Source organism: Perca fluviatilis, chromosome 2, assembly GCF_010015445.1.
Source record: "Perca fluviatilis chromosome 2, GENO_Pfluv_1.0, whole genome shotgun sequence".
Lineage (NCBI taxonomy): Eukaryota > Metazoa > Chordata > Actinopteri > Perciformes > Percidae > Perca > Perca fluviatilis.
In genome coordinates this window covers 41,571,710-41,591,821 of record NC_053113.1, presented here as the reverse complement: position 1 = coordinate 41,591,821, position 20,112 = coordinate 41,571,710, and the positions used below count along the sequence as shown (strand labels likewise).

At 42.6% G+C, this 20,112-nt stretch overlaps 1 protein-coding gene across 1 annotated transcript in view; it reads right to left on the bottom strand.

Annotated features, from left to right (window-relative positions):
- tenm4 (teneurin transmembrane protein 4) overlaps window positions 1-20,112 on the bottom strand; it is a 226,404-nt gene that overhangs the window by 49,096 nt on the left and 157,196 nt on the right. Inside the window, 6 exon segments of the mRNA XM_039778870.1 lie at window positions 778-921; window positions 2,590-2,857; window positions 6,478-6,739; window positions 13,263-13,382; window positions 18,584-18,800; window positions 19,679-19,825. Of these exon segments, the coding sequence (XP_039634804.1) occupies window positions 778-921; window positions 2,590-2,857; window positions 6,478-6,739; window positions 13,263-13,382; window positions 18,584-18,800; window positions 19,679-19,825 (1,158 nt within the window).

The following is a 20,112-nucleotide window of genomic DNA, read 5'->3' as shown; positions in this document are numbered from 1 at the left end:
TTCCTGGGACTTGATTTAATCTGTGGGGCTGCTGCTGCTGGGAATAGCAGACTGACAGCAATTAAATTAGGGATGATTCTAAAAATGCTGGGCATGAACAAGACATGGACGTGCCAAAGCCAAACTGGCGGCGGAGATGGTGAGGGGGCAACGAGCCGCTCTCTCCCTCCTCCGGACAGCACGTTCAGACTCAGCAGGTTTAGTGTGACGGATCAAACTGCCACCTTCCTGCGCAATTTTCATATGAGTATGCCTCATCTCCTCTGATTAGCCCTTCCACACACAAACAGACTGTGAAGCCTAGCTAGTGACAGGGGCTGCCCAAAGGTTTCCTCTCTTCATTCCACTCCTGTCTTTCAGGAGTAATTTGCTTGCAATAACAAAATTGACCCTCCTCACCTAAAAGCGGACAGTGGTAATAAAAAAGTCAGATCTTTCTGAGGCTACATGACTGAATTGAAAAAGCCAATTCAATGTTACACTAAAAGCCTAATCTAAGCCAGGCACTGAGTGGACATGGTGGTACTTATCTGCAGGGCACATGTACAACGAGACTGTATGTGTAAGCGGCAGGCTGAAGACTTACACCATGCAATTTTTCCATCTTAACAATTAAAGTCTTTTATTGAGTCTGAATGGCATTTCATTTCATAAAATAAAATAAAAAACACCTGCTAGTTAAATTAGATGCTTGTTTCCAATGTAAATCAAAATAAATAGTTGTGGCTATGAACAGGAATAAAAAAAGAAAGAAGAAGGGCTCACTAGTTGACTCACCACTCTGGATATTTAAAGCATGATGCTTGTCTATAGTCCATCCTCCCAGTTTGGAGGCCGTGGTTTCATAGCCCTGTAGAACAGCAGTCCTCTTCTCCCAGAGAATAAGGTCTGGACATGACTCATACTCAAAGCCCACAGATACTAGGGGAAGAAGCAACAATAAAGCTAGCATTAGTCAACCACACGTTTTGGATTGAATAAAAACGCATTATTAATCAATCAATCAAACATAGACTGTGGGCCCTATCTTGCACTCAGCACAATTGTCTTTGTACACCGACGCATGTATCATTCCTATTTTGCACCCGACGCACAGCGGACTTTTCCTTCCACAGACACACGTCGGTAAATTAGGGAATGTATTTGCGCTCCCGGGGGCGGTTCAGCGAAAAGAGGAGGCGTGTTCCGGCGCAAACGTTCCCTGGTGCTATTTTGCAGTTTCAGAAAACAATTCCGCCACTGACCAGGAAAAACCTGGTCTAAAGTCAGTGGCGTTAGTCTAAAGTCAGTAGCGCGTTATTCAGATGGTATTTTAGGGGCACATGCTTGGTCATAATGTAGCGTGAAAAAGAAAAATATGACAATGCGCTTTAGGTGTTTGGATAGGTCAGGAGGCACTTTACAGTACAGTCCTCAAAAAGTCGCAGCATTCTTTGTGGCTTGTGTTTTACACAACCTTTCCACGAATCATGGATGTGTTGATGACATAAATGAGGAAATATTAGAGGACTTAAGGAGACGTGATGTTGAACTAAGGTGGGATTTGACACTCGATGCGCTCCTAGTGGAGCGGGTGGACGGAGATAGAGTGGGGGGAGGAGGAAGGGGCACAACAGGTGCAGGTGGTGCGTTTGGAGGCCCACACTCCATGACTGCAGCAATCCTCTCCAGACTTGAGGAGATGCGCCCGAGAGGCCGCAGCAACATCGCCACCCGGCCAAGACGGGCATTTATTACTTTGCCGCATCCCGGACAGCTCCCGCTGGCGTGCACCAGGCAAATCCGCCGTCATAATAGCAATCCGCCATGGAACAACACGCCTGCTCTTAAAGGGAATGTGAGATGACGCTCTGATTGGTTATTTTCACGTTACGCCCAAACCACACCTAGCTACTTCAGACCAACCCATTTTAGATTTGCGTCGGGCGCAAGAGTCATTTATCCCGCCAGTATAATAGCAACAGCGCCCGAGATCCGCCCACAAAGCTACTTGCGTTTCACGTTTGATACTTGCGTTTCAGATCGTTAAAATAGGGCCCTCTATCTGTAAGCGGCAGGCTGAAGACAACATTATAAAAACAGAGACAATGTCACCCACCCACCCAGACACACCGCGCACACACACACACACACACACACACACACACACACACACACACACACACACACACACACACAACAAAGAACATATTCACATTTAACAAGCTTGAATCAGAGATTTTTAACTCAAACCGTTTAATCGAATATTCATTTAATAGTTTAAAACTAATCGATTAATCAATTAATCTTTGCCGCTCTAAAATCATTTACTGGCACTGGACAGTGTAATTGAAAACCTTTAGCTGCAAATACAGTAGGCTACTAGAATTTCAGAATGCACACACACACACACACACACACACACACACACACACACACACACACACACATACACACAGTAAAATATAATAAAACAATGTATCAATAAAACAATGTATCAAATACTGTATATATACACACACACAGATAAATGAATAAGTAAATAAATAAACACAAACAAGTATATGTATTTTGCATTATATGCATTACAGTATATACTTGATCACTTACCAAAGGCTTCTGATAAGCCATAGACCTTCTGGCTGTAGACGTCAGCCTTGTCCCACACAAAGTCATACGAGAGGTTCGGGGCTGCAGGAAACCACTTTCTGAACAGCCTGCCTTCCACAGCCACCATGAGGTGAACCTTCATCAAGTTGAAAGGCATTGTAGAGTGGGTGAGGGTCACCCTCAATATTGACTTGTAACCTGGAGTCCTGCTGCTTAAATAGCCGAGATTCATTTCTGTCCCCGGTATGGGCACTTCCTCCTGCAGAGACTGTGGACAGAAATGGAAGCTCATAAATGTCAGAAAGCAAACAATGTAAATATCAAAGAGCTTAGGAATCTCATTTATTCAGTGCCGAAGGTAGGATTAATAACATGCATCTGCATGTCCTTTATTTGACGCAGATTATCATTTTGTCATTCCTTTTGGTCGGTGGCCACTACAACCTTTGTTACATATTTTCATAGCCTTACCTCCAGCCACACAGATGGACCCATGGGAAGATTAGAGACATAAATTAGAGGACAATTACATTCATGCGTTATAAGGAATCCAGTGAAGGATTTCTTCATTATGTACTCCAGTGAGTATTTTCATAATTGAATTAATAGCGGCAAGTCCTTCATTAGGACAACAGTCTTGCTTGCAATCCATATGACGACGGCATCACAGGAGTGCCCTTGAGCTCACGGCTGGCAGTGCGATAATATATAGGAGTAATAAAAGTCGGTTTAGAAAGAGACAACGGACAACGTGGCCTCGGGCATTTCCACCGAGGTCAGACCTGTAACCTCTTGATTCAACAGTACCAGCGTTTTCTCTCGGTTCGTGAACATGAGGTGCACGTATTTGGCGAGGGTTTAGGGGTCTTCTCTTAAGAAAATTTTAAGTTTTTTAATACAAGAAAATGCTATTTCACATCATTTTGGACCATTATTACTGCTACCACATTAGTGTCTAAAACGTTGGAAAAGAATACTGTACGTCAGCAGTCATTATACAATGTTTGTATTTCAGACCAAGGGTTGACAGCACTGGTTTGGTTGACCAACTTCTCTCTGCTCTGATTATGTGACCTCTTGTCGCCTGTCTCCGCGGTGCAGAACAAGATGTCAAGTAACAATTAAACAGCTCCCCAAAACTACATTGGTCAGAGGACATACCACTTATGTGTTTTTTTTTATTTTTACAAATGCTGACACACACACCCCATGCCAGGTTAATTGATCAGAATTCCATTTTATGAGGACAAGTGTCAATAGGATGATGTCCATGTACGGTGCTCTTACTCTTACAGCTCAAGGAATAGCAAAAACAAGGCTACTATACATAGACAGGGCTGCATACTTAATTCACTGATATGCCATTAATCTTTTGAAGCAAAGTCAGAGACAAAGTAATTAGAGAAGGGCACCGAGATGCCTTCTAGACATACAGCAGACACACATTGACCTGAGCGCACGAGCCCATGTAAGTGTGTGCACCAACAAGACACATACACTACACATCAGGGTTTTCCCTACCATTATAGGGCTTAGGGGCAGAACCCAAGCCATTTTGGGCACCACCTAAGCTGAATGGATGTAAAATCAATGTGAGCATCAAAACTAACGGAATGATTTTTCTCAGATATAATGGTTGTAGTTGGTCCCCAGTGGACTTCTTTAGCAAGTTTTGTATTTAAACTTTGCTTTTATATATTTATTATCTGCTCTAGCTTTTCCAACGTTTTAGACACAGAGCTATGGTAATATTAATGGTCCAAAATGATGTGAAATCACACTTGAAAAAACTGAAATTTTCTTAAGGGAGGATATACAGTGCTGCTCATGAGTATTGGAACCCCTGCTATAGTTGACTAAAAAGAGGAATAAAAAAAATAATCTTTTGGAAATTGATCTTAATGCCTTAATGGAAAAAATGAGGCAAAATCCAACCTTTGAGAACTCCAATTTTCTTTGTGAATGAATAATGTATTGTAAATAAATAAATGTTGTTCCTTAAAATACAGGGGGCATAAGTATATACACCTCTATGTTAAATTCCCATAGAGGCAGGCAGATTTTTAGAATTTTTTGGAATTGAAATAGCCCCACATCATCACATACCCTTCACCATACCTTTAGATTGGCATGGTTTTATTTCAGTTAGCCTAATAGCTGGTTTGATTTGCATTGAGAGATGATTTTATGGAAAGTACCCCATGTCAATCTCTAGGTATGGTGAAGGCTATGTGATGATGTGGGGGGGCTATTTTAATTCCAAAGGCCAAGGGAACTTTATCAGGATGCATAGTATCCTGGATCCATGTAATAACTGGCCTTTAAAAATAAAAATCTGCCTGCCTCTATGGGAATTTAACATAGGGGTGTCTATACTGCCCCCTGTATTTTAAGGAAGAACATTTATTTATTTACGATACATTATTCATTCACAAAGAAAATCGGATTTTTCCTAATTTTTTCAATTAAGGCATTAAGATCAATTTCCAAAAGATGATTTTTTTATTCCTCTTTTTAGTCAACTGTAGCAGGGGTTCCTATACTCATGAGCAGCACTGTATAATAATACATACACCTAAGTCTTCCACAAACCTAGGGAAAACACTGCACCTGTAGACATAAGTATACACTCATGAAATATAAAAGCAAATCCTTTCCAGTGGTACTTGCTATGCTTAAAGTGATGGTTCGGAGTAATTCACCCTAGGGTCCTTTGCACCATGACCTCGAGCCAAACACCCCCCCAGAAGCTTTTTTCACCTGGGTCGAACATTGGGAGAGTTAGCGTAGTGTAGCGTTATCAGCTGAATAGCTTAGGGGCTAATGGACTCGTTTTGTAGTGTCGGTTACCCCATTAATATGCCCGAAATCATACCAAACGTCTACAAGTAGTACAAATAGGTTATGCTCTCATAAAAGACGAGATTTGGAAAGTTTGTGAGGACACCAGAAGTTTATGAACACTTGCCTGCTCTCTTCAGCTCTCTGTTGCTGCTGCTGCTACCTGCTAGACAGCTGCTGCTTAGGGCTGTCTACAAATTACTACACCGAAAAGAGATACAACAAAAATATTTATTAATTTAATGATTAAATAAGGTAATGTCTCCAAACTTACCTCAATTATTACTTGTCTCCTTCTAGTTATACTACAGCACTTAAAAAAAAAAGTTAAATTAAAAAATATTTTTGTTGCATCTCTTTTCGGTGTTGTAATTTGTAGACGGCCCTAAGCACTCGTCTCACAGCAGCAACAACAACAGCAGAGAGCAGAAGCCAGCAGGCAAGTGTTCATAAACTTCTGGTGTAGTTACAAACTTTCCAATCCATCGTTTTATGAGTGCATAACCTATTTGTACTACTTGTAGAAGTTTCGTATCATTTCGGGCATTATTAGTGGGGTAACTTACGAGATACAAACGAGGGTCCATTAGCCCCTGCGCTAAGCTATTCAGCTGATAACGCTACTCTACGCTAACTCTCCCAATGTTAGACCCAGGTGAAAAAAGCTTCTGGGGGGGGTGTTTGGCTCGAAGTCATGGTACAAAGGACCCCAGGGTGAATTACTCCGAACCATCACTTTAATCTACTGTAGGAGACTCCAACCCAGGATAAATTAAAAATGTCCAGGCTGTTTACTGTGTGTGAGGTAATCACCATCACTTTGCAGTGAGACAGTACAATGCACATTGTAAATCGCCCAAGTTCCACGGGCCAATTACACCAGAGAGATAAAATCACAGCACTGCCACGAGCCAGAGTTACTAGCACACGTGTACTTGATGAATAGTCTTCAGGGTCTCCTCCCAGATGTGTGGCATGAATCATTTGGAGACGAGACCCATGTAGATCACAAAGCGAAGAGGGTGGGGTGCAGAGCGGAGCAGTCACCTGGATTTCGGGTACGACGGTGCGCCTTTCGGAGCAGGAGCCAGCGAAGGCGGTGAGCGGAGCCGGGGACACGACGGGGCTGGGCCGGGTAAAGCTGCTGAGGTCACAGCTTGGGATGTCATTTTCCTCATGGCGCATGACAATGGTATCCATGACAAAGAAGCGTCCCCATGGCAACCAGAGAGTGTGCTCCTGGGTGATGAATGGAGCGCGCTCAAAGTGCAGGGCTATGGCTATGCCCCCGTTGGTCACCAAGTCAAAACTGGAACACAGACGTGCACAATGTCAGAGAGGAGGAATGTGGATTCACATACAGTGAAGATGGATTATATATTCTTTCAAAAATAAATACTGTGAAAAATCCCATTAGCAATGCATGGAATCTGTGTGTTGAGGATTAAACCAAGAATTTACTGTGAATATAATGACTATTTTCTAATTAAGGGTTGTTATAACAGATCAAACAGTAATACATTTCATGTTTTATTAAATGACGGATGTTAAGAAAGGATGCTGTTTGACTATTTAGCATTATCTTTCAGGCACATACACTGAAAATACAATGGGATGATTAATCTGATTAATTTGAAGCCCATCTCTTAGTTAATGTCATAATTTGTAGGTTTTATTTGAAGAATGGAAAATAGTAGATGCATTCTGTTAGTTCAGCCATGACTGTTTCGCCGTTACGCGTGTGTAATGAGAGAGATGTGTATGTGTGAGAGAGAGAGAGAGATTTGTGCTGCAGGATGGGGGCAGCCGCCACTTCTCTATCGATCCCTTAGATGAAGGCTGTCCACTCTAACATCAGTCTAAAAGCTCTGCAATGCAATCCCATCTACTGTTGCTTAAGGGCCACCGCCTCTGGTCTGACCTGAGTGGGTCTCAGTAAACAGGCTGCACTCTGGCGATTTCATCCTCTCTAACTGCCGCATGGTGACAACAGCATGCCTGCACCTGCACTGGATTTCTGCAGCTCTTGTCACTTCTCTCTTAGAGCCAATTAGCACCTGGTCACCCACGGGCCCCTGAGACAGGGCCTCATGCTCACACGGGAGGCATCTTTTTTTCTTCCAAATTACAGGTAAAGAAGCAGGTCCAAATAATGGCTTCTAAATCAGGTAACTTCCCTCTTGGTTTAAGCTACTATATAAATAATCTGCTCAGTGGAACTTCCCTTGAGGCTAAACATCTGATTGGCTGTGGCAATAAACAAAGGGTTGGTCCACTCTTGGTTGGGTGTGAGTTTGTCCATTAGTAGAGGCTGCAGTGCTGATTCGGGGCTGTGAAAGTCGCACCCTTGTGTTGCCGTGATCAGTCAGTAGCCATACAACTGCAGCCGGTAAGTCTGCATGACACCTCGCAGGCTAAGGCTACACACGCTTAAAACACATCTGGACAGGTAACCGTGGGCAGCGTGGCCAATCGATGAAGGGATTCACTGGCTGTTATCACTCATGACAACAGCCTTAAGCCATGTGACAAAACCTATTAGACTACCTCCAACAGCCTTGTTTGCCTTTGCCCTCAGGGAATACATCAGACTCAAAGAGTTAACCCTGCCAATGAACTCAGCGTGGCTCATGCTGATTATATGCAATCATTTCTCAGCCATTCTATCCTTATAATGAACTGGGGTCTCATTTATAAACATGGCGTACGCACAAAATGGGGCTGAAAATGTGCGTACGCCACTTCCCACGCAAAGGTAGTGATTTATAAAAAACTAACTTGACGGGAGAATGTGCGGTCCTCCACGCAAACTCTGACCCATGCGTACGCACATTTTGGAGACAAAATAGGAATTGGCGACGCAGATGGTGAGGTGGTGAACTGAAGTCAGACTGCAGAGAGTAAATGGGAATAATATTACTCGTAATATTTTCTAGTATTAATGGCTCACGCACATTCTTTCACTCCATATCATCCACATTACCGTGAAGATTAAATCCAGCAGTGTTATTTGCGCTTGTACTGAGTGATAATTGTTCCATAAACACCTCCAACTCAAATCTTAAATAAAAATTTGTTCTTAATATTTAATTGGTGCTGTCTCGCCGTCACATTGTCCGCTACGGAGTGCAGGAGGAGGAGATGGCCCGACTGCATGGAATACAGGATAGCATCAAATACCCTACCATTGGATAGCTGCAGAACACAGTGTAAATAACTAAATATCTGTCTTTAATACTGTGCATATATCATCAAATGTCAAAGTCTGGAAATACAGCCGTTAAGCTCTCGCGCAATCGTTACCCTTAATGTCCTCGTTATCAGTCCGAACTTTAATACTGTTCATTACAAAACCCACATGAAGAAAAGTGTGTTTACCTATTACACTTTATTTCATCTTCAAATCGTATCTCAGAGTGAGGGATACCACTAGTTGATGCTGTGATTTTGGCAAGGTGTTAACAATCACAAATTGTTGTAAACATATAAATACTGCGGTGAACCAGTGCGTAATGCTGCGTGATGGCACTGCTGGCCCTGCAGGAGGACTACGCTAATGGAAGAATCAGGAGAGAAAGAGACTTCAGGGACCATGACGATGACTGGCTAATATGCCGATTTAGATTTTCTAAAGCTGAGCTCTTGGATCTATGTACTGAATTGGGTCCAGTAGAGAGGGCAACGTGCCGGAACCGTGCCATCCCGGTCTAAATACAGGTCCTCGCCACTCTGGGGGAAACCAGCTTTCCTTTTCCGGTTTCCAGAGGGAAATGTCAAACAGCAAAGTGTTTTTTTAAATAAATATTATATATAATCTTCAACTTTATCACTAAGGCTTGTTTGGATTTAATATATAGTTCTGTTAAATCTTATTATATATGTCGGCTATATCGAAGCTGCCCCCGAGTTCCGTAATGCCTGTTGGACGTATTATTAATATATGTAGTCTATAGATCAGGGTTCCATACACTGTGCAAGAACAGGCCGAAACTATAATTTAATTTGCAGCAATTCCTGAACATCTGAGAAGTTTTTTGCTTTTTCTCCGCCAGTCATCATGATTTGTTGTAACAACTGCCAGTGTCATTAACATACTGATCAGCATTCACGAGGTGCTTTGCATTGACTATTTATGGTTAAAAATGGGCGTGTACAGGGAGGTATAAGAGGCTGATCCACGTACACACGCTTGTAGGTAATCTGTGACTTATAAAGGGAACATTGCTTACAGGTGTGCGTACACACGGTTTTATAAATCAGACTTTTTTTTGGTGTACGCCATTTTGGGCTTTTGGCCGTACGTACACTTAAAGTAAGGATCCTACGCACAGTTTTATAAATGAGACCCCTGGACAGTATCTACTTGATGTTCAAGTGAATCAAGGACACACAAGTGGGAAGGGGGGATACAAACTGCATAAATGCTAAGGTTATAGGTGAGCTATATGTGTGTTTGAAGTGGGTGAGAATACACTAGTATTAGTTCCTCACCAGTTAGAACCTCAGTTAGGTACTGTATAAACTGTATTTAAAGGGGAATTTTTTTATTTTTTAACCTGGGCTCTATTTTCCCATGTTCTTGTGTTTAGGGGACTAATGGGAACATAACTTTTTGAAATTGATCCAGTATTGAGCGAAAGCCCTGCAGCAAACAGCCGTGAACAGGGCTGTAATGTAACCCTATAGGGCATGTGCGCACCGTCAGTGTACGTCCACTGAAAGGTCTTGTTGTTGCCACTGACAGGGTCACATTGTTATTCTAAGTGTTTGACTACATTGGGGGGGGAAATGGTGAAGTCTTGTTCTGAAGTCTCGCGAGGTGACATGTTGAAGACAGCGGTGTGGAAGGTGAGTGGGGAGAGAGGAGTTCTGGGGAGTTTGTCTAAAAGGGGTTCAATTGCGCATTTCTGAATTGTGCCAACAAAATGCCGAGCTGCTCTTCACACAGCCTTCGTAGACGTTGCCTTTGGATACGACCAGGCTGAAATGCTAGTCACATTAGTCACTTAGAAACAAAAACATGGGAAAATATGGTCCCCGTTGAGAAATAGTGAAATCCCGCTTTAAACGTAAACACATTGTTGTCCCCTTTGACAAGGGTGCCGAGTGTATACAATAAATAATCAATGACAAAAGAAAAAAAGAATCTAATAATTATGAGTAAATGTGAGATATGTGGCCACAAATTGCCAAGTAGTCAAGTGTACACTGGATTTCCCATGTATATAATGGCTCCTAGAGGTTCTTGCAAGCATGTATGCAATAATGTAATAAGCTGGAATCCACGTCAGCATGCTTGTCATTATTGGAGAAAAGCATAAAAGGAATTAGGTGTGTGTCAATGTGTAGGCAGTCAGAGAAAAATAGCTACACAGCTGTAAAGAAACTAAACTAACCTCTTTTGTTTAGGCCAGAACACTTTTCAAGATAGTGGAAAAGGTAATTTAAAAACTAAGCCCTTGGACAATAAAGAACACATCATAAAAATGAGTTGAGACAGCTTTCCCATTTCTAAGTGGCTGAACAGGTGCATTTCTGATTTCACGCTGCACTGAGCCAGTTTACAGTGATTGCAGGGGAGTTGCAGGAGACTGGGCATGTTTACAGGGGAACTTGGGAGATGGAGTAGTGTTTACACATATGCTGGAAGGAAGAAAATAGTATAGAGCTTTGCGAAGGGAAAAACGGAGTGATGCATAAGAAAAAAGGAACATAAATGGGAAAAGGATAGACATGAGGGAAGCCAGTGCAGTGGAAAGGACATGAGGCCTGGGCTTAAGGAAAGTATGGGACATAAGTGAGAGAGGAGTGCCCAGAAAGGAAAGGCTTAAGGGCAGTGGGAGATTGGAGGAGGAATAGCGTGAAGGGATGGAGAGCAGATGAAATAAGTGAGGAAGGTTAATAGTGGAGATGAGAGATTTTTTTTTTTTTTTATAAAAGTTGGACTGACAAAAAGATGGAAGAAATGAGGAAAAGCAAGAATGATCAAGATCAAACCTGCGGCAATATGTGGGCTTTTAGAGTGTCAGTGACTGATAAAAGTGTCAGGAGGAAGTGGGGCTTGGAGAGCAAACACCAATTCATGCTGTGCTGTGATAGAGAGGCTTGGTTTGCCACAAGGCCTTACTAACACTGACTACTATCAGAGATACAGTGAAATTGGATGTTGTGAGTGTGTCCCGTATGTGCGTGCAACCTGATCCAAAAAACATATTAAAAAAAGAACAGAAATGGTAGAGACATGGACTATGTTTAATGCACACAGTATTCCAGTGTTTGCCCTTATTTTGTAAAAGACAATATTCCGACTAAGCCGTTTGGATGGCTAATGAAAATAAAAAAATTCCGTGCAAAACAGGACCGCAAAACCGGTGGTGGACTTGTTCGACCGTGCAAACACGACCTCCCTCTTTCATTGCTTCAACCACCTTCTAGAAAAGGTCGGCGTTGCCATGTTTGCGCATATTCAAAAAAGTATTTCGTAATGTTAAAAAGTAGAAGCGTTTCTCCTTCCGACCAGAGGTGTGGTCTTTTATGTTGGGCATGCATCTCTACTGCAGCCGTGCAAAACTGGCTTTTTGGTTTGTGTCCAACAACCACAGCAACGCACAGAGCTGACCGCAAGCCATAAACAGGCAAGATGCCGTAAACAGGCAAGATGCCGTAAACTGTCACAAACTGCAGTAAAAAGCTTAATAAGGATGCAGATTCTGAATCCACATGTCTACATCAGGAAATGCTATATTCGAGAAAAAAAGGCCTTGTTTGGAATATCCAAACAGAATATGCTGTTTACCTGAGCGGTACCAAATTTGGAATATTGTCATATTTGGAATAATAGTGGAATGTGCATGTAAACGTATTCAATGCTACCCAAAGTTTTTTCTCTCAGGCCTTTGTCTTTCACTCCAAGAAACACGTGGAAACCAGTCTGAGGTTTTTGTCTTGATTGCTGAGAAACTCTACTGGTGCCAAAGCAGCTGGCATAGAGGCGCTCAAAGAAAGGCAAACTCTGACTTTTCCCACTTGTTTCATTAGAACACTTCAAAACTTTCTCCAAAGTTCTAGTGTTACCGTGATGTAAAACAACAAGAAGCTTGACAATGAGTTTATTGACAAGGTTTTCTGTATCTTGCAGAGGCAGAAGGTTTGTGGAATAGCCTGAGGAACATAGTGGTAATGAGCTCTGTCAATCCGTGCATTTCTCTGTATTTTTTTTATGGACATAGATTTAAAACAACCAGTGATTACGTTTCGGATTCTTTTTTCCCCCTCGACATCTACGGCAAAAAAAAAAACTACAACAGGAGAGGAGATAGATGCAAAGCAAATGAATAGCAGGTCTGTGGCCTAAACTTAAATGTCTCACTTAATTCTCTAAATCTTCCACTGTCAAATAAATAATGTCCATCTGCACTATGTTTCATAGCCCCAGTGAGCTGCTTTGAATTGGCATATTTTATTCTTTCCTCTCCCTGCTGCTACTGAAGCATAACTTATGAGTGTACCAGAAAGGCTTTGTTTGGTTTCTCTGGGAATTGAGCCGAGAACTGGGAAATTGGACCAAATGAAAGCACAAAGCAGATCAATGGCAGCATAGTTTGCAGTCGCAACTGTTTTTTTTTTTTTTTACTCCATCATTAGAATTCAGCACAGCTAAACTACACTATTTAACAATATTATAAATATCGTTGTCACATCTTTGTATAACACATAGATATAGAACAACATATTTAGGCAGCGGTTAGTGGCATGTGGATTGCATCCCTTGTTTCGGTGTGTGTGTGTGTGTGTGTGTGTGTGCATGTCGATATAAGGTAGAGGGCTCTTACCTTCCATCCTGCCTAGTGATTGTGTAACCATAGGACGGGTTGTTGATGAAACTGATGTTGACGCCAACCAGCGGTGTTCCATCCGATGTCACTACTTGTCCACGAATGACACAAGCATGGCTGCATGGGAGTGAGAAAGACCAACACAGTTACAATGATGGAGACTTTTTCGAACTGTAACCAAGAACAGTGGAGTGTAAAAAAAAAAAAACATACAGTAAGTATGGATGTTATCAAAGGAAATACTGTACACAATAAACAGGCGTACAGAAACAGAACAACCTAACGCCTCCTAGGATGTCTCTAAAGGTTTTTCTATCCAGGGTGAAAGGATAATAAGATAAGGAAGCTTTACTCTGCTTTCGCTCTAATTAAAAAAAAAGAGGATTTATCTTTTCCATTACAGAATGCACGAGAGGGAAATAATAGGACTGCAGATTGCAAGACTTGCTTGGCTGGTTATCAAGACCTTGACAGATTTCCAGACTGACATCAGGACTCCAGAAGCTGCATAAATTAGATCTGATCATCAGTCCCCACCAATCAATAGTGGGAAGTCATCCAAATTCACCTCTTAATCTTACTGAACTGATGAGTTGAGACCTTGCTGTATCACGTCTCTCGCGGCGAGTTCTGCCCGTGTCATTAGCAAGGCCCAACTCATGGCCGGCCACCGTTTCTGTAGTCGTTTGCAGAAAATGGGTCCCCTAACAAATGCCTCACTGCCACTTCTTCATCAGACCATGGCTATTTTTAATACATTTGGGTCTTAAACACTGCCACGTACTGGAAACAATTAACACTAGTGTGTTAGCAGCTGCCCTCATCATGTCCTTACCAGAGGCAAGAGCATTCACCCCACACTACCAAGGGTCCCCAGAAACCCAGTTTTATGTTAATTAGGCCGGGTCTCCTTCAGAAGACCTTGGCTGTCCACCACTGCACTGTAAACAAGCAAGGGGATACTGCTCGGAATCCCAAACCCAAAGAGCTATCTGGATGTATTTACATAGAATTACTACTAAAGTTAGCCCAGCACTGGCCTGGCTGTCTATGATTAATCATTCATGCCGACAGTTTATTTTAGAGCCTTGTTTGAAGAGGCAATCATCCCCATTTTCTTCAGATGGAGCTGCGAAAGTGGAACTATCTCCTTCCTGCCTCTGTGAGCCACATGGGGAGATGATTCCTCGCTGTCAAGACAAATGATTTAAATATTGACATCAAATAGAACAGAGAGAAAGAGTGGCAAAGGAAGCGTGAAGCATTCGCTGCAGAAACTTCCCGTCCGTAGGAGATTTTTACTAGTCCAAGAGGATTCGCAAAGTCGAAAAAAGGGACTTCACAACATCTCCCAGCTCCAGTTTATCATACATCATCCGCGCAGGGAAAAGGGAGGACATGTAGCGATAAATGAACTCAGCAGGAAATCATCTCTAGTTTGGTTTTTAAAGAGGGAATATTATGGATGGCAAGACTTAGTCTAGTCAAGTCATGTCAAGTAAGTTATGTTAACGTATGACGCTGGTATCTAACTCTAACTCTTCTGACTGAGCATGAGTATCAAGTCTGTATGTTGTTTGGATATGAAGAGTGCTAGTAATGCTTATGGCACACACGTATAGACCAAAGAAAGTGATCCGGCAATTCGCCGCAGGGTTTACACTGGTGGGAGTGTAAAACTTAAAAGGGCCATTTATGTGACATCCTGTTGTGGTATTTAACGCCCCAATGTAGCACAAATAGACTTCGTATTTCACAATTGCTGTTTTGCGTCAGATCGTTCACAGATCTCGACACTTCCGACCACAGCGCCTGTCGGATCGCCGGTCACACCATTGGCCACCGCAGCACGGCGTTGGGTTGCGTTGAATCCGTCTCAACCTTTCGCTGTGCTCAGTTCTGTTCAGTTCAGTCACCGTATTTTCCCAAATGGGAAACTTGATCTGCAGTCAGGAGTGCAAGGTAAAGCACACATTCAAACACCATACAAATAAACAAGAGACCAATGCAAAGACATGAAGTACAAACATGTTTCCTGTATGTAATATATACAACACAATTTTACACCACAGGGGCAATCTCTAAACAATTCTACATTACATGTGCAAATTAAGCCGAGTCATTGCACATGGAACAAAGGAGTTTTTACTCCTACTGCTCTCGAACCAGAGTACTTTTGTTTCATCAATCAATCAACATTTATTTATATAGCACTTTACAGCAACCAGCAGGTATCCAACGTGCTTCACATCAGAAACCAAGAATAAAACAACATATCATACAACAAAAAGAATGAGACATAGAAAATAGTAAAATCAGAAGAGATTACATAGAAACAGGAGGAGGAGAGGGAAATTGTCTCACTGCTACTACGCATTAAAAGCCATTCTAAACAAATAGGTTTTGAGTTTGGACCTAAAAAGAGCTCTATCTGTAATAGTGCGAATATCAGGGGGTAACTTGTTCCAGAGTCTCGGGGCAGCAACTGCAAAAGCCTGATCACCCCCCCCCCTTTTATAACTTGACCTTGGGACTTATAAAACCAGTTGATTTGAAGACCGCAATGACCAGTTGTGCTCACGCAGCGTTAAAATCTCGGACAAATACTCGGGGGCTAGGCCATTAAGGCCTTGAAAACAAACAATAAAATCTTAAAATCAATTCTAAAAACGCACAGGGAGCCATGAACAATTATGTTATATCAATTTACCGCAAACTGCCTGTTTCAGCTGAGGTGGGCGTGTAGCTCTGGAAAAAGGCATTCAACAGTCGCACAGTATAAATGTGTCGCAAAATTGGAAAATACCCCCCTTTATCAGCGTGTAATTGTAAAGAAACTGTTCAGTAGTATTTCAGACAAAATAAAAAAGGCAAGCCAGACTTAAGTAGAGAGAACATTCAATGAGCAAGGCTAATAAATGGTACCATCGCCGCAAAAGCAACAACATCGTTAACCACACAAATGACTTGATTATAGGGTAAACCCTGATGCAAATATAAGCATGTCACTGCAGCCCTCTCTTTCACTGCCTGCAAGTTCCCCAGCACACAGACGAGTGTAAAACGAAGAGATGTAGAGCTCTCCAAATATATAACGCTGCTAAAAGGGATAGAGCACACTGAGAAGAAAACAAACAAGAGATTTTCTGACACTAATGGCCTAATGCTAACAAAAGAGTTATATATAAAATAATAAAAGTGCAAGCCTGTAAAAACGAATGGCTTCTGCCTTGCTTTTATAAGCCAGCTATCAATCTTTGCCCAAATTGTTCCATGGACTAAGTTCCTGTTTACTATTCTAGTCAGCATCCGCAGCTGGGCCTCGGCAGTCTCTTGTATTATGTGTCACGGTGGAGAGTCGAGAGGTTTTATGCAGTGGCAGATGCTTTATTCAGCGGCACCTTTGCAGCTTTTTGTGGTGGGAAACATCAGAAATAGCACTCCAACATGTCTACTAGCACGAGGAAGCGGTTCATGGATCAATAAAGGGATGATCAGGTGACCAGTGCAGGCATATCAGGAAGATGCTGAGACCGCGCCTTTAAGGCTCATCTGAAGCCCAGAGCCCCCTGTCATAACCGCTCATATCTGTCAGTGGGTGGGGAATGAATACCAAGCATGAATAATAGATCATCACTGATATTTTTAGGTGAGCAGAGGCCTCCAATCTTGCAGCTTGTCTCTGGATTCTTGATTTTACTTATTTATGGCTGCATCTTCTTGTGAGAGAGACGAGTATTACTCAACCCTCACTCAATGCCCCTGCCCCTGTCCAGTGAAGAAATGCAAAATGCCGAGTGGTTCTTGAAAGCCAGCAAAATGTCAATGAGGGAAAATGTCACAAAGTGTGTTACAAGTGCCTTTTCTCAAGTATCAGCTGACACTAGCACACAAATAGTTTAAAAACAGGCTTTGGAGATTGATGCCAGATGATGTAATGCATAGAGATATTCTTTTTCTTTTTCCAACTGCAAACTGAGTGACTACTGATGTCTGATTATATGCAAATGACTAACTAAGAAATAAAAGAGCCACGTGCTGAATACGGACAGTGGAGAGATAAAAAAAAAAACATGTTTTACTGCAAACAATGAGCTAAGATGGACAGCATTGGGGTGGCACATTATTCACATTTCAAGACGCAACCGATAGTAATACTAATGTGTTCTGTTGCAAATGATACCAATGGAAATGATCCTGCTGAGCAGGGACACTTTTGAAATCAATGTTCCCTTCAAGAACAAAGCAACAGCTCTGCTGGACTAAAAATAGTTATGTCTGAACTACAACCTTCTGCCATATCTTTGAAAAAAAGAAGTAGAAAAGCATCAAATAACAACACCACGCTGTGAAGTTTGTTTGATTTGTATGCTGTTTTTGACACCATTTTATGAAATTTATCACCAGAGAAATATTCTCAATTTATTTTATTCTCAATTTATTTTTGTTGCGACTGCTGCCTGTTTGTTTCACCGGAGCATAATAGGCCGAGATGAGAGCGATCCATAAGCAAGTGGGATGCAAATAAGGTGACACACAAGCCTCACAAGCGATTAATGATGAAAAGAGAAGGAGACAAAGGAAAAGAGAGGCAAGAGAATCTTATGGGACTTTGACAGCCTTCCTGCCTGATATGAAAGCGCCTCAGATTCCATGGCTGGGGTGTCGTGGGCTCTGCCTCTGGGAGTGGGCCTCAGATGGATTACAGTAAAAGTAATCACAATACATGAATATGAGATGCCTGTCGTGCGAGGGAACGCGTCTTGCTTTTTGCCACATTCTATGTTTGTCCATCATCATCTGTCCATCATCCTTCTAGCTATGCACGCCACCAGTCCCTGCCCATTTCAGCTTCCACTGCCTAAAGCTGCCGCCAGCCCCCCCCCGCCCCCCCTCCATCGCACAGACAATTTGTTCTGGGTTTAAAAAAAAAAAGAAAATATCTTACACTTGCTAAGATCTGTCAATAACAACAGCGTTGTAATTGCACTGGCCTTCATAATGAAAACCACTGACTGATTTGTGCTTGCATCCGAAATATCATTACTTAAAAAAAAAAAGAAGAAGAGTGATGTTAGTTATAATGCAAATTCAGTTCAGATTACTGTTTACTCCAATGGAAATGAGCAGAGCTACACAACTGCGTATACAATCAAAGTCAAGCATCCTGAGTAGCTGAATTCAAATGTGGAACAAATTAAATCCAGCAATGACTAATTTAACTGACTCAACGGAATGAGAAGGATCTCACAGGAACACGACGCATGAAAAACGAATGACGATGCAGAAAAAAAAAGTGTAATGCACAAGTCACTCACTTTCCATCGAAGGGGTTGGCTCCAGGGACGACGTGGGTGCTGTCTCTGCCCACCAGGAAGTGCACGCGGTCGTAGAAAGTCTGCAGGTTGCTCTGCGCTGAGGACATCTGTGTCTCCTGGATGATGTCCAGGGGGTCCGGGGAGCCAACACACAGAGAGGTGGTGTGACAGGTCGCCTGCAGACAGCAGTCTGGATCCATGCAGTCCACTAGGCCATCTGACAAGGTCAAAAAACACACACACACACACACACACACACACACACACACAAACACTCTCTAATTAAACAACAGCCTGGACACACACCTGGCAAAAGAAACTATGGATATATATTTGAGTCACTGGGGCATTATTCATTTTGGCTGTTGTCTTACGACATAATTGGAGCCATGCTAAGTACATCTCGTCCTGGAGAACATTTGAACACCTCTAGAATTGCTTGTGGTGTTCTGTGTGTAATATGGATGAAATAACACAAGACAAGAAAAAGGAGCTGCTGTGCAATGCACTTTACTTTACTAAAGTGGGTCATTGGACTCCCTACCCTTTGCTTTCAGGGGCCTATCTGGCCAGATGGGTGATAAAAATAAACCCTGCTGTCAGGAGTCAGTCAAATCCCCAGCTACACCCCTTCCTTGCCAGGGAGAGCCCTGTACTGTGATTGTGGGGGGTTGGGGGGGAAGAATTCTAGCACATCGCTCAAACCCAGAATAAGGTCTGGAAGAAAGGAAGTCACGTCTTCCATTTGGCCCCCTGAGTGGCGCAGCCCCCTGGCTGGGTCTGTGTGTGTGCCTGGCTCTGCTCGGGGCTAGTTAGAGGGCAGAGCAGGGACTTCCTCCTGGGGCCAGCGCATGGTCGAGGCCTCAGGCCAGCTACTCTGCTTTTTAATAAAAACCTGTTGTCCAGTTGACTGACTGGAAGCCATTCCTCATCCTCACCTGCATACGAATACAACTGGAAAGCCTTAAGCAGGTACAGTATATTCTCAAGCACAGAGGTGCTTCTTTCTAGAAGTCTAATCATGTCTAGCTAAGAGTCCCTGCTGATGTCTGGCCAGTGTCAGAAGGCATTGCTGTGTGCTGTTTGTGATTTTACCTCCATCGTTGTCCTTGACATCACTGCAGGCAGTTTCCATAGAGGTGTCACAGCCAGTGCCCCTCCAGCCCAGCTGGCACACACAGTACCAGCCATTGTTACCCAGAGTGCACCTACCATTTCCGTTGCACAAACCAGGACAGCCCTCTGTGTAACAAAAAAGGACAATGACAGAGGTCAGCACTGAATATTAAATCAAGCCGGCTTAACAGGGAACAGACTCCACAGACTACTGTATATTGTTTGTGAACAAACACTAACAATCAAAATACAACAACAATGCGGGCTCGCTGATGACAATAGTACGTGTTGCTAATATTTCTCTGATAGCAATACACTTGTAAGAGCCATTTTGGTTCATGTTTTTTTGGTTGTGTTTGTTTTGAACCTCCCACCACTTGGCGCAGTAGTTCACTGTCCATTAAACTGAAGGG